Here is a 15,105-nt window from a genome sequence, read left to right on the forward strand (position 1 = left end):
GACACACTCACAACCGTTCACACATACATACACTTCAGCAACAACCTTCAGGAACCTGTACTCACAGACAGTGACCACACTCTTGGACACAGACCCCGCCGTGGACAGTGTGCACAGGCACACACTCTAGGGAGCAACCACTCGGACCCACATCCTCCCGTATACCCCTCGGAAATACACACTCACCGCAGTGGCGTGTTCTGCTCTGGACACCCTTCCAGACACCACGTGGGGACACATAGTCACGCACACACACAGTCCCCATCTGCTCACCCTCCTGGGACTGTCGGCATGGCTTCTCAGTGAAGAATGTTTCAGTCAGTGAGGATTGTGTCGGCTGGCCATTTCCACCCTCACCCATGCCTCTGGGAGTCACAGGTGCGCACTGCCCCAGCGTCCCACACCTGACACTACACACTGTTGTCCATACTCTCTGGCCTTGGCTCTGGACCTCAGTTTCGGGACCTTATGAGACCCCCCCAACATTGGACCTAGGCAACTCCCAACTCTTGTGCCCTCTGACCACCTCAGCCCCTGACCTCGTGACCCCTGACTTCATGCCCTGTAACCCAGTACTCTCCATTGCCTTGCCTTCCCATTACTTTGATTCCTCATTATTCTAGACTGCCACATCCCCATTTCCAGGCCCCCACAAGCTGTGACCCCCGTCCCAGACCTCCCTGCCCCTCAGCTCCATGTCTTCTGAATCTCTGCACTGACTCTTGCCCTCTGCCTCATGTCTTGACCCTGCCTTTTGTCATCCCCATCCCCCCAGTGTCCCCTGACTGCTGCTGATCCAAGTTCCCTGAATGTCATGTCCTCTGACCCAGTGACCCCCCTAACCCTGTAACCTTACTCCCTTGTTATCTGATTCTGTGCCCACTGAGCACTGTGTCCACTCCCTGAGCACTGTGTGTGTCTTCCGATCCTGGCCTTTGACCTACTCCCTGTCCTGTGTCACCAGAGGGGGCAGGCACTATGAACAAGTTACGGCAGAGCCTGAGGCGGAGGAAGCCAGCCTACGTGCCCGAGGCTTCGCGCCCCCATCAGTGGCAGGCGGACGAGGATGCGGTGCGCAAGGGCACATGCAGCTTCCCTGTCAGGGTGAGTGGGCGGGGCATGGGTGGGGGTGGGACGCATGTGCGTCCTGTCGGGGTGAGGTCCCGCCCTCCTGCCCTCTGTGGCAGAGACAGTGCATCAACGAAGAGCTGTGGAGTTCGCCCATGCGCGACCCCACAGCTTGAGTCCTGCAGAGTTAGGATTAAAAACCAGCGCACTTTGTCTTGTACCAGGAAAATGTCACCTGGGGGACATCCTGCCTGGGTCACCTGTTTTGTGGGAGGTAACAATTTCCAGAGGGCACTGGAAGGTCACAAAAATTCTGTACCATTTGCAAAGCCCTCTGTGACACTCGACAATGCACACTACACTTTAATACGTTAGATAGAGGGTTCAGGTTCAAATCCCAACTTGGTCTGTTCCTCTAGCTCTCCAGATGCAGACCGTGAGTGTGAGGGGTCCATCTGGGAGGCGCAGGAAATGCTGGTGGAGTGGGGAAGGGAAGGCAGCCAATCACTGGTGGGTCACTAAACTACAGCTGTGGGCAGCCGAGCTGAATGCCACTGGGGACTTTGGGAAACAGAGCCACCCCCCCCCCATAGCAGGAGGGAGCTGGGGGGGTGTGTGTGCCCCAACTCCCATGAGGCATCGCTGGGGCCAGCCCTCGGGTGCAGAGGTGCAGATGCTGGCGCTCAGAAGGACAACAGTGGCGGCCTAAGGCCCAGGGACGGGTGTGGGATGGGAATCACGACTGCATGGTGTGCTTCAGTTTCTCATCTGTGTATCTGGGGTGGGATCGGGGGACCTCCCTCGCAGAATTGAGGTGCAGACTAAATGAGGGCTAAGCACATGTGACATGCTTAGAACACTGTGTGATGCATTGCAGCTGCTCAGGGGACACTACGAATTATTGATTACTGTGCTTATTCCACATCCTTTTGTTTTTCCTCCCTCCCCAGTACCTGGGCCACGTGGAGGTGGAGGAGTCCAGGGGGATGCACGTGTGTGAAGACGCAGTGAAGAAGCTGAAGGCGGTAAGCGAGGGGCTGGCGCAGGGAGGAGCAAGGTCAGGCCGGAAGAGACAGCCCCGATCACGCCCTCTGTTCTCACCTTCCTCCCAGATGGGCCGGAAGTCTGTGAAGTCAGTGCTGTGGGTGTCAGCTGATGGGCTCCGAGTGGTGGATGACAAGACCAAGGTAGGAGGCTCGTGGGGGTGGAAGAGGCCCCTTTGCTCACCCTGCTGGAGTGGGGCCGAGGGCGCTTTCCCACCCACCGCTAGGATGTCCCTCCCTCAGGGGCCTTCTGTAACATCTTGGCACATCTCAGAGTCACACTTCAGGATTGCGTCCTGTGGTTACTTGTGAGCCGACACAGACAGTGGGTGAGAGCAGACTGGAGCAGCTGCCCCAGCTCCATCCCACCAGCTCGCCCACTTATCAGCTGGGTGACCCTGGGTGTGAGGCGCAACCCTTCTTCTGTTCCTCAGTCTCGTCATCTGTCAAATGGAGATGAGAAAAGGCCCTGCCGTTACCTGAGAAAGTATATCACACAGCTGGGTGTTGCCTCACCGAAAAGGGTTTATCTGGGAAAGAGTTGCAATCGAATGCAAGCAGACATGGCCAGCCTGGCCTGTGGGCCAAGATGGAGGAATATTTATAGAAGGAAAAGGAAGTCAAGGGAGGAGGAATTCAGAGCCATAGAGCTTTACTATAAAAATAGAGTTCTTCCTGTAGGGTTCTCGCAATTACGCAAAGTGCGAGAACTTCCAAGCAAAGCCCTAACCCCTCCCGTGACACTCCCAACGCGTTGCTGCTCGGCATGGGGGTTAGTCTTTATCGCCTGGTGCGGTGCACGTACTCAGACCAGTGTTAGCTGTTAGATGTGTGTTGTCAGTCTACCCAGCCAGACAGGATGCCATGGGGCCAGGGTCTGGGTATCTGTCACTTTTGAATTCCCTGCCTCCAGCCCAGACACCACCGGAGGAGGCAGCTAGCGCATGATGACAGTTAGGTTAATGACCGAACAGTGTCAACACATTTGCACAGGCAGTTCCCTCAGCCTGAATTACTGTTCTCCGCCCTTTGCCTCCAGGAAGCTTTGCCTGACTCTCCCTCCCCACCCAGGTTGGGTCAGGCAGCTCCTCATCCCCACGCCTCCCCGTCCCATTCCTGACCTCTGTGTCTGTGCCTCCCTTCTTATGTCCGGCTGTGACTCTGGGCCCTCTCCTGGGGATGAGTCTGCTTCTGCACTTAACTGGGAGTCCCATGCCTGCAGGGTCCACAGCAGGACCCACTGTGACTGCCAGGTGGAGCAGACACTAAGGGATGTGGCATGAATATGTGAAAGTTCACATTTCTCTCCTGGTCTTCCTGACTGCTCCCAGGACCTGCTGGTGGACCAGACCATCGAAAAAGTCTCCTTTTGTGCCCCTGACCGCAACCTGGACAAGGCTTTCTCTTATATCTGCCGTGACGGGACCACCCGCCGCTGGATCTGCCACTGTTTCCTGGCACTTAAGGACTCTGTGAGTATCGCCAGAGCCCTGAGGCTGTCTCTTCTCTCTCATTACCTGGCAGTCCAGCTCCATCCCCGGCCTGCCGAGTGGAGTCACACAAGCCATCACCTCTCCTCTCTAGGCCTGGCGTCCTCACCCGGAAAAGGGACCCTACTCAGCCTCCTAGCCTAGAGAATTACTGTGGACTCGGATGGGTTAACACACAGAAGTTGGAATATGCCTGGGATGTAGGAGGCACTCAGGAAAGCACTGGTTATCAGCATCCTCCTTATTGTTAGCAGTTCTTCATATTTCTCTAACTTTTCTAGTTGAGGATCACATACATAGAGTAGTAATGTACATTCTATGTCCAGCTCCATGAATTTTTGCTTATGGGTAAACCCCACCCAGGCCAAGTTGTGGGGTCGCCTGCCCCCAGCAGGCTCCCTCAGGCCCTTCTCAAACAACACCCCTCCCCCGACTCTTCCTTCAGCCTTGATTCATTTTGTCTTTGTTTCTTTGTATTCCGGGAGGTCAAGGTCCCGTCTGAGAATCAGATGAAAGCAACAAATGGGCTGCCTTCTCAGAAGCATCCTCATAGTTGAGATTCTGAGGCTTAGCCCTGGCTGGTGTAGCTCAGTGGATTGAGCACGGGCCTGCGAACCAGACAATCAAGGTTTTGAGACCATTCCCTAGTTCCCCAGGGGACGCACAAAAGGCAACCATACATTGATGTTTTTCTCCCTCTCTCCTTCCAAAGATAAATAAATAAAATATTTTTTTAAAAAAAGATTCTGAGGCTTGTGACAGAAAAGCCCCAATACCAGTGACTTCAGTGAGATGCAGGTTGGCCCCTGTCTCATGTGAGACGTCCGGAGGCAGGCAGTGCAGCTCCCGTGGCTGCGGCTCCCCCGCCTGCATCAGAGCCTCGGCTGCTTTATCATGTTGCCGCGCTGAAGGATGGCTCCACTTCTCTACTTGCGAAAGATGGTGGAAAATAGAGTTTTTATTCTGCCCTGAACCCTGGACCCTGAATTCGGTCCCTTGCCCACCTTTGTAGGAAACCACAGTCTCGGCCCCCTACGTCGGCCAGTTCTTTGGTTGCTGGCAATAGAAACTGATCTGGTTAACTTAAATCTAAAATATAATTCATGGCCCTGGCCTAGTGGTTCAGTTGGTTGGAGGGTTGTCCCGTGATCGAAAGGTTGCAGGTTCAATTCCCAGTCAGGGAATATACCTGGCTTGTGGGTTTGATTCCTGGTCAGTTGCAATCCCTGGTCCAGGTGCATATAATCAATCCCTGGTCAGGGTGCATTCAGGAGGCAACCAATCGATGCTTCTCTCACATCGATGTTTCTCCCTCTCTCTTCTCTAAAAGCAATGCAAAAATGTCCTCGGGTGAAAATAAATTTTAAAAAATTAAATTAAACTCACGGCCCTAACCAGTGTGGCCTAGTTGGTTTGGGCATCATCCTCTGAAGCAAAAGGTTGCTGGTTCAATTCCCGGTCAGGGCACATGCTTGGGTTGGGTGTTCCGTCCCCAGTTGGGGCGCAGGAGAGGCAAATGCTTGATGTCTCGGACATCAGCGTTTCTCTGCTTCTCTCTCTCCCTCCCCCTCTCTCTAAAAATAAATAAATAAAATCTTTTAAAAAAATTTAATGGAAGGATGTAAGAAATCTCACAAAATCAGAGGGCAGCCCGAGCTGGGAGGCTCCGCTGGAGTGTTGTCCCATACACCAAAATGTTACAGGTTGGATCCCCAGTCAGGACGCACACTGAGGCTGAGGGTTCGATCCCTGGTCAGGGCGGGTGTGAGGCAACCTATCCATGTTTGTCTTTCACGTTGAAGTTCCTCACTCTCTCCTTCCTCTCTCTAAAATCAATACATGTATCACTGGGTGAGGACACGACAAAATCGAAGGGCAGAGCATTAAGCGTCAGAAAGAGCAGAGAGCAGGGCAGCCTGGGGCCACTGCGCCAGGGGACAGTTCTGTTGGGGCACTGTTGTGAGGTGAACCTGCCTCCCAGTGCTTTGGGTCCAATTTCTGGTGAGAGGGCATGGAATTGGCCTGGCTCAGGTCCCTGGCTTCCCCTTGGCCACGAGAGGTGGAGCACCCAGACCAACATAGCCAGAATTGAAAAGGGGTTTCCCAAAGAGAATCCGTGGTGCTGTTACCCAAAGCAGGGAGATAATGGGCAAGTTAAACAACACTTGGACCTTGCAGACCTCACTAGTCTCTACTCAAGGATTCCTGCATGCTTCCGAAATCCTCACTGCCAAGAGCTGTAAACTCAGCAAACACAAACGAGTCAATACCCTCACCTTCCTCACTCATACACACGATTTCAGACCCGCAAGCAGGCGAGTCAGTATTGATTAGTCAGCACAGATCAGTGCCTGCCAGGGGCTAGTGTGGAGATATTTGAGATGCAGAGACCATAGCAGCTGCTGTTTCTGGAGAATAGTATTAGTGGTTGTTTCAGTTATCTGTTGTGCATAACAAGTTTCTCCAAAATTTACCGGCTTAAAATTCCAATCACTTACTACCTCTCACGTTGCTGTAGGTCAGGAGTGTGGGAAGGCTCAGAGAGCGTCTGGCACACCATGACCAGGGTCTGTCACACGCTGCGGTCATAGTGTACGTGGCAGTCACACGGGAGACTACAGTGTGGAAGCTTGAGGAAAGCTGGGCTTCTCACGTGGCGGCACAGGGCTCCAAAACGGGGAGTGGCGGAGGGAAGGAGTGTGAAGGAGAGAGACTGAGGTTGCTTTAACCCTAGTACTAACCAGGAGGAAGCCATGTTGCCTTTTTGGACTTGGAAACCACAGCATTGCTTCTGTGCTGTTCTGTTTGGCCAGACAAGGAAGAGGTCTTCCCAGACTAAGGAAAGACAACACTAACCCTACTTCTTTTTTTTTTTTTTTTTTAATTTAGATTTTATTCATTTATCTTTAGAGGGAAAGGGAAAGAGAGAGGGAGAGAAATATCAATGTGTGGTTGCCTCTCCTGCATCCCCCGCTGGGAACTGGCCTGCAACCCAGGCATGTGCCCTGACTGGGAATCGAATTGTGATCCCTTGGTTTGCAGGCCAGCGTTCAATCCACTGAGCTACACCAGCCAGGGCTTCACCCTACTTCTGATGGGGGGAGAGACAGGGTTCTGGAAGAGCATGTGGGGTCAGAAATTTGTTGCAACTCTTTTTTGTCTTTTGGTGGGGGGGTTGGCTGGGTATAGTGAACTTTATTGATGACAAGATAGGGCTCCTGAAGCTCCTCCCTTTCCTCAATGTTTTATGTATAAAATCCCATGTTTAGTCTAAGAGTTTTATAGTTTTAGCTCTCACATTTAGGTCTTTGAACCCTTTTGAGTTAATTTTTGTAAATGGTGTCGGTAGGGGTCCACTGTATTTTTTTCATGTGTGTATCTGTAGTCCTGGCGCCATTTGCTAATGAGACTATCTTTTCTCCATTGAATAGTCTTGGTCCCAATATTTCCAAGAAAATCAATGGACTGTAGATGTGTGGGTGTATATCTGGGCACTCAGTTCTTTTTCATTGGTCTGCTTGTCTATCCTTATGCCAATATCACACTTTTTTTTTTTTTACTACTGCAGCTTTAGAGTAAGTTTTTAAATCAAAAAGTGTAAATTCTATTTTGTTCTTTCTCCAATTTTTTGGCTATTCTGAGTCACTTGCAATTCCGTGTAAATTTTAGGATTAGCTTTTTCATTTCTGTGAGAGTCCATTAGGTTTTGATAGGGGTTACATTAAATCTCTAGACCACCGTGGGAAATATTGCCATTTTAACAAGATGAGGTCTTCTAATCCATAAACATAAGATGTTCTGTTTATTTAGGCCCTCTTTAATTTCTTTCAGTAATTTTTTAAAACATTTTATTTATTTTGAGAGAAAGGGGAAGGAAGGGAGAAAGAGAAGGAGAGAAACATCAATGTGAGAGAGAAACAGCAATTAGTTGCCTCTCAGATGCCCCCAACTGGGGACCTGGCCCACAACCCAGGCATGTGCCCTGATAGAGAATCAAACTGATGACCAATTTGTGGGGCAGTGCCCATCCCACTAAGCCATACCAGTCAGGGCTTCTTTCAGTAATGTTTTGTAGTTTTCAGTATTTATGTCTTTTATTTCCTTGGTTATATTTATTCCTAACCATTTTGTTCTTTTAGATGCTATTGCAAATGAAATTATTGTCTTAATTTCTAGGTTATAAATGTGACTGATTTTTATTAATTTATTTTTTATTTTTAAATGATTGTGTTTATTTATTTTAGAGGAGTATTGAGGGAGAAAGAAAGGGATAGAAATAATCAATGTGTGGTTGCCTCTCATGCACCCCCTACTAGGGGCCTGGCCTGCAACCCAGGCATGTGCCCTGACTGTAAATTAAACCAGTGATCCTTTGCTTCACAGGCTGGCAGTCAATTAACTGACCCACACCAGTCAGGGGTGAATTCACTTATTAACACTAATAATTTGTGAATTATTTAGGACTTTCTACATGCAAGATCATGTCATCTGCAAATAGAGATAATTTTACTTCTATCTTTTCAACTTGGATGCCTTTATTTTCTTTTCCTGTCTTATTGCTCTGGCTAGAACTTCCAGGATACTGTTAAATAGAAGTGATGAGAATGGGCATTCTTTTGTGTATGTGTGCGTTTTATTGTTATTCAAGTAAAGTTGTCTCCATTTTCACCCCCCCACACCTGTCCGACCTTCTATCCCCTCCTCCCACCCTTGATTCTCCCCACTTTGTTTTTGTCCATGTGTCCTTTATACATGTTCCTTGACAATCCTTCCCCTATTTTCCCCCATATTCCTCTCCCTCCCCGCCCCGTTACTGTCAGTTTGTTCTTTATTTCAATGTCTCTGGTTGTATTTTGCTTGCTTGTTTGTTTTGCTGATTAGGTTCCCTTATAGGTAAGATCATATGGTATTTGTCTTTCACCACCTGGCTTATTTCACTTAGCACAATACTCTCAGTTCCATCCATGCTATTGTGAAGGTTAGGAGTTCCTTCTTTCTGCTTTGTAGTATTCCACTGTGTAATTGTACCACAGTTTTGTTTTGTTTTTTTAAATTTTTATTTAATTATTTTTTAAGTACATTTTTTTGTCTATTTCTCCCATCCCAGTCCCCCCAATGTACCACAGTTTTTTGATCCACTTATTTACTAATGGGCACCTAGACTGCTTCTAGCACTTGGCTATTGTAAATTGTGCTGCTATGAACATTGGGGTGCATAGGTTCTTTAGAGATGGTGTTTCAGGATTCTTAGGATATAAGTCCAGCAGTGGAATTGCTGGGTCAGAAGGCAGTTCCATTTTTAGTTTACTGAGAAAATTCCATACTGTTTTCCACAGGGGCTGCACCAGTCTGCATTCCTACCAACAGTGCACTAAGGTTCCCTTTTCTCCACAACCTCTCCGACACTTGTTGCTTTGTTTGTGATGGCCATTCTGACCCGTGTGAGGTGGTATCTCATTGTGGTTTTAATTTGCATGTCTGATGGCTAGTGATGCTGAACATCTTTTCATGTCTCTGGACCCTCTGTATGTCCTCCTTGGAGAGTGTCTGTTCAAGTTTTTTACCCATTTTTTAAAGATCTTATTTATTTATTTACTTATTTATTTACCTTTAGAGGGGAAGGGAGGGAGAGAAATATCAATGTATTTCTCCTTTGTTGCCTCTCCTTTGTCTGCTGCCAGGAACTGGCCTGCAACCCAGGCATGTGCCCTGACTGGGAATCAAACTGTCATTCTTTGGTTCACAGACCCACACTCAATCCACTGAGCTATACCAGCCAGGGCCTTTACCCATTTTTTAAATTGGGTTGTTTGTCTTCCTGGAGTGGAATTGTGTGAGTTCTTTATATATTTTGGAGATCAAACTCTTGTCCAAGGTATCATTTGCAAATATGTTTTCCCATACCGTTGGTTTTCTTTTCACTTTAATGCTGTTTTCTTTAGCCACACAAAAGCTTTTTATTTTGATGAGATCTCATTTGTTTATTATTCTCTTTATGTCCCTTGGTCTAGGGACATCTGAGCATTTGTGCACCTGTGGAACATCCAGCAATATCTGTGAAAATATTGCTGCATGGAATATCTGAAATTTTCCCTGCCTATGTTCTCCTCTAGGACTTTCTTTTATTCACCTTGAATTTATTTTTCTGTATGGTGTCAGTAGGTGATCAAGTTTCTTTATTTTGCATGTAGCTGTCCAGATATCCCAACATCATTTGTTGAAGAGGCTTTTACTCCAGAAAATGGACATTCTTATCTTGTTCCTGATTTTAGGGGAAAACTTTCAGTATTTTACTATTGAGTGTGATGTTAGCTGCAACTTTTTCATAAATGTCCTTTGTCAGGTTGAGGAAGTTTCCTTCTATTCCAAGTTTGTTGTGTGTTTTTTTTTGTAATCATGAAAGGGTATTGAAATTTTTTAAGTATGTTTTATTTATTATTTTTTTAATTATTTATTTATTTATTTTTAGAGAGAGGGGAAGGGAGGGAGAAAGACAGGGAGAGAAACATCAATATGTGGTTGTTCTCACCTGTCCCCAACTTGGGACCTGGCTGCAACCCAGGCGTGTGCCCTGACTGGGAATCAAACTGGCAACCCTTTGATTTGCAGGCCTGTGCTCAATCCACTGAGCTACACCAGCCAGGGCTAAAGTATATTTTATTGATTATACTATTACACTTGCCCCACCTCTTTCTCCCCTTTATTTCCTTCTGCCCAGCAACCCCCTTTCTCACCGGCATTCCCTACCCCTTAGTTCATGTCCATGAGCTGCACATATAAGTTCTTTGGCTTCTCCGTTTTCTATGCTATTCTTAACTTTCCCCTGTCTATTTTCAACCTACAATTTATGCTTCTTTTCTTATTTTTTAAATATATTTTATTAATTATGCCATTACAGTTGTTCTATTCCCCCCTTCATTCCCCTCCACCCTGCACCCCCACCCCCACCATTCCCCCCCTTTAGTTTATGTCCACGTGTCTCAAGTTCTTTAGATTCTGTATTTCCCATACTATTCTTGCCCTCCCCCCTATCTATTTTCTACCTACAATCTATGCTACTTATTTTCTGTACCTTCTCCCCCCTTCTCCTTCTTCCACTCCCCTGTTGCTAACTGTCCATGCGATCTTCATTTCTATGGTTCTGCTCCTGATCTAGCTGTCCTCTTAGTTTGCTTCTGTTTTAGGTGTGGTCTTAATAACTGTGAGTTTGCTGTCCTTTCACTGTTCATCTTTTTCATCTTCTTTTTCTTAGGTAAGTCCCTTGAACATTTCATATAATAAGGGCTTGGTGATGATGAACTTCTTGAATTTGATCTTATCTGAGAAGCACTTTATCTGTCCTTCCATTCTAAATGAAAGTTTTGCTGGATAGAGCAATCTTGGATGTAGGTCTTTGGATTTCATGACTTGAAATACCTCTTTCCAGCCCCTTCTTGCCTGTAGGGTCTCTGAGAAATAAGCTCACAGTCTGATGGGAACTCCTTTGTAGGTGACTGTCCCCTTATCTCTTGCTGCTTCTAGGATTCTCTCCTTCATTTTAATCTTGGCTAATGTAATTATAATGTGCCTTGGTGTGTTTCTTCTTGGGTCCAACTTCTTTGGCACTCTCTGAACTTCCTGGATTTCCTGGAAGCCTATTTCCTTTGCCAGATTGGGGAACTTCTCCTTTATTATTTGTTCAAATAAGGTTTCCACTCGTGACTGTTCCTCTTCCCCTCTGGTACCCCTATAATTCGAATGTTGGAGCGTTTAAAGATGTCCTGGAGGTTCCTAAGCCTCTTCTCATTTTTTTGAGTGCTTGTTTCTTCATATTTTCCTGTTTGGCCATTATTTTCTTCCTTCTGTTTCACTCCCTTGATTGGAGTCCCAGTTTCCTCTTCATCACTATTGGTTTCCTGTGCAATTCCCTTCATTTCAATGAGTTTCACCTTCATATGTTCCTCTAATTTATGACTATAATCAACCAGTTCTGTGAGCATCTTGATCACCAGTGTTTTGAACTCTGCATCTGATAGATTGGCTATCTCTTCATCGCTTAGCTCTATTTTTGGAGTTTTGATCTGTTCTTTTATTTGGGATATCTTTCTTTGTATTGGCACAGCTGTTACATAGTAAGGGTCTTAAGTATGCACCAGGGTGGGGCAACATACTGTGTTGTGGTGCTGTCTGCAGGGGAGGGGTCAGAAGGGAACAATGCTGCTTACTCAGCTATTGGCCAACTTTCAGTCACTTCCCTTGCTACCCACAAACAAAATGGGCTTTTCTGGTGCTGATTCATGAGTGGGTGGGTTTGTGTACTTTCTAGGACCCTGTAGGTCTCCCCAGTGAACTCTCCTGTGAGACTGGGAGTATCTCCCACTGCTGCAATCCCAACAGATTTTTACAGCCAGAGGTTTTGAGGCTTTATTTCCCCGATCTGGAACCTTGGATCGTGCGGTCTGCCTTGCTCCCCAGTTGTGCCTCCTGGTTTATCTGCATGCGAATGTGGGGCCACCTGGTCCTCCAGCTGCCACCTTGCTGGGCATCCTCTCCACCCTGGCTGCCTGTCTCCTCCCCTCCTACCAGTCTGAAGGAATTGTTTATTCTTTAACTTCTTGGTTGTCGGACTGCTGTACAGTTTGATTTTTCTGGCAATTCTAGTTGATTTTGTTTTTAATTTTGTTGTTCTTTATTTGGTTGTGCAAAGAGATAGATATGGGTTGTATCTACCTATTCCAAAAGGGTATTGAATTTTGTTGAATGCTTTTTCTGCATTAGTCAAGATGATCTTGTGGTTTTTCCTTCATTTTATGAATGTGTATTACGTTGATTAACTTCCATGTGTTGAGTCAGCCTTTCATTCCTGGAATAAATCTCACTTCATCATGGTGTATAATATATTTAATATGCTTCTGGATTCAGCCCTGGCTGGTGTGGCTCAGTGGATTGAGTGCTGGCCTGCGAACTAAAGGGTCACTGGTTGGATTCCCAGTCAGGGCACATGCCTGGATTGCAGGCCAGGTCCCCAGTAGGGGGCGTACGGGGGGGCAACTACACATTGATGTTTCTCTCCCTCTCTCCCTTCCCCTCTGTCTAAAAATAATTAAATAAAAAATCTTTTACAAAATACGCTTCTGGGTTCAGTTGCTGGTGTTTTGTTGAGGATTTTTGTCTCCAGGTGTAACTTTAAGAGGTGGCTGAGCATCCTGGTTAGGAAACAGAAGTCTGACAGATCTTATGAGAATCCCAATGCTGCCACTCATGATGGGTGTGTTAACAGCCTCAGTTTCTTCACCTGTAAAACCAATTCATGACAGTGTGCACCTCCTGGCATTGTTTGAGAATTTTATAACAGGATGTAAGTCAGGGCTCAGCCGGGGCTGGATGCATTTACAATGACACATATTATGGTATTTCTCTGTGCCGTACGCCTTACATATGTTAATTTGCCTAATTCTTGCCGTAACCCTGGTGAAGTAGGGGCTATTGGGGAGCACCTCATTTTACAGATGAGGCGGCTCGGGCACTGAGAGGCGAGGTGATTTTTTTTTTAGATTTTATTTATTTATTTTTAGAGAGAGGAAGGAAGGGAGAAAGAGAGGGAGAGAAACATCAGTGTGTGATTGCCTCTCACACACCCCCTACTGGGAACCTGGCCTGCAACCCAGGCATGTGCCCTGACTGGGAATCAAACTGGTGACTCTTTGGTTCTCAGGCTGGTGCTCTGTCCACTGAGCCACACCAGCCAGGGTGTGAAGTGATTTTTTTCTTGAGAACACACAGCTGAAAAGTGGAAAGCCAGCATCAATCCAGGCTTTCTGGCTTAGTGCCTCTTAAGTAGGCACTCAGGTAATAGTGACTATTGTTTTTTATTCCCAATATTTTATTAGCAAATGTTCTTCAAACACACAGCAAAGTCAAAAGGCTTGTACAGTGGCCAGTCACCTGTACACATACCACCCAGTTTCTGCCATTTATATTTGTCTGTGCTCATTCTATTACTTACCTGTCCATCTCAGTTTTGATGTATTTCACCATTGCGGATACCGGAATACTTTTCCAAACACTTCAGCATGCATACCATTAAATCAATTTTATATTTTTTCAGCACTTTTTAAAATAAAATAGCTATCTATCCAGCCTCTTGTCATGCCAAATTGATTTGATCCATTCATTTACTGATGGGCACTTTGGCTGCTTCCAGTACTTGGCTGTTGTAAATTGCGCTGCTATGAACATCGGGGTGCATAGGTTCTTCTGAATTGGTGTTTCAGGGTTCTTCTTAGAGTACAGTCCCAGCAGTGGGATCACTGGATTAAAAGGCAGTTCCATGTTTAGTTTTTCTGAGGAAATTCCATCCTGTTTTCCACAGTGGCTGCATAAATCTCTATCATTTGCATCTTTTGATTTCTCTTTTTTTTTTTAAACTCTCCTTACTGCCTGATTCAATTTCTGACATGGAGCTTTCTGCAGATTTGTGTAAATGGTTTCTTCTTTTCATTTTTCCTTGTTTCTTATCCACATCTACAGAATTTGAAGAACTGCTGGAAGAATAGAACTTGAAGGAGAAGATAAATACCTACCAGAATTCTTTTCTCTTTTCTCTTTTCCTTTGGTCTTTTTTCTGGATGAGCTCCCACTTCCACTTAATAATTTCTCCCTGTAATTTTCATAAGTCTTTCCTCTAGTTCTCATTCATTTTTTTCTTCAAATTCAGCCAGTGCCTTGGAGCCTTTCTTTTTCTAGGTGTTCTTTTACTTCTTCCCAGGTGGGCCTTGGTTGGTTCAGGTAATTAACCATGGATCATTGAGCCTGGAGAATTGATTGAACCCCCTGATCTGGCCCTTGTTCTTGGGATCACATTGGCCTCGTCATTGTCCCAGTGGGACTGAGCCAAGCCCACAGTCAGACCTCAAGGGACACCAGCCCAGGTGTCCCTTGGCTCTTTTTATTTTTAAAAAAGCACATGCCATCCACAAATCACGGATACACTTGTGCTGAGTTTTGACAACCGCGCACACCTGTCACGCTTTTGGAACCCCACCCCCACCCCCCTGGTGTGCTTTAGAACACGACCACCCATCTGTTCTCCCTGCCCCTTCCCAGTCCCCTTCCACCCCTTCCCCCCGGAAACAGTCACTGTTCTGACTTTTTCCCCAGTAGATGAATTTTGCCTGTTTTATAACTTTATATAAATGGGGCTTTCTAGATTTCTGGCCAAGATGGAGGCATAGATAGACACACTGTGCCTCCTCACACAACCAAAGGAAGGTCAACAACAACTTTAGAAACAAAAAAAACCCCCAGAACTGACAGAAAATCGAACTGTGTGGAAGTCTGACAACCAAGGAGTTAAAGAAGAAACATCCATTCAGACTGGTAGGAGGGGCAGAGACGGGCAGCCAGGCAGAGAGGACCCGAGACAAGGCAGTGGTTTCAGGACCAGGGCAGGCAGGTCAGCGGCTGGTGGAGCAGGTGAGGCGATGGCTTATAAACTGAGTGGTTCCACATTCATGTGCAGATAA

At 46.6% G+C, this 15,105-nt stretch overlaps 1 protein-coding gene and 1 pseudogene across 1 annotated transcript in view; one reads left to right on the forward strand and one right to left on the reverse strand.

The window, feature by feature from the left end:
* NUMBL (NUMB like endocytic adaptor protein) overlaps positions 1–15,105 on the forward strand; it is a 32,817-nt gene that overhangs the window by 4,704 nt on the left and 13,008 nt on the right. The window contains exons 3-6 of the mRNA XM_037133664.2: positions 965–1,104; positions 2,019–2,093; positions 2,181–2,255; positions 3,443–3,583. Of these exons, the coding sequence (XP_036989559.2) occupies positions 965–1,104; positions 2,019–2,093; positions 2,181–2,255; positions 3,443–3,583 (431 nt within the window). The remainder of the gene's footprint in view (positions 1–964; positions 1,105–2,018; positions 2,094–2,180; positions 2,256–3,442; positions 3,584–15,105) is intronic.
* LOC128627791 (protein FAM133B-like) lies at positions 13,971–14,380 on the reverse strand (annotated as a pseudogene).

This window comes from Artibeus jamaicensis, unplaced genomic scaffold (assembly GCF_021234435.1).
Source record: "Artibeus jamaicensis isolate MK-2021 breed Jamaican fruit bat unplaced genomic scaffold, CSHL_Jam_final contig_47, whole genome shotgun sequence".
Taxonomy (NCBI): domain Eukaryota; kingdom Metazoa; phylum Chordata; class Mammalia; order Chiroptera; family Phyllostomidae; genus Artibeus; species Artibeus jamaicensis.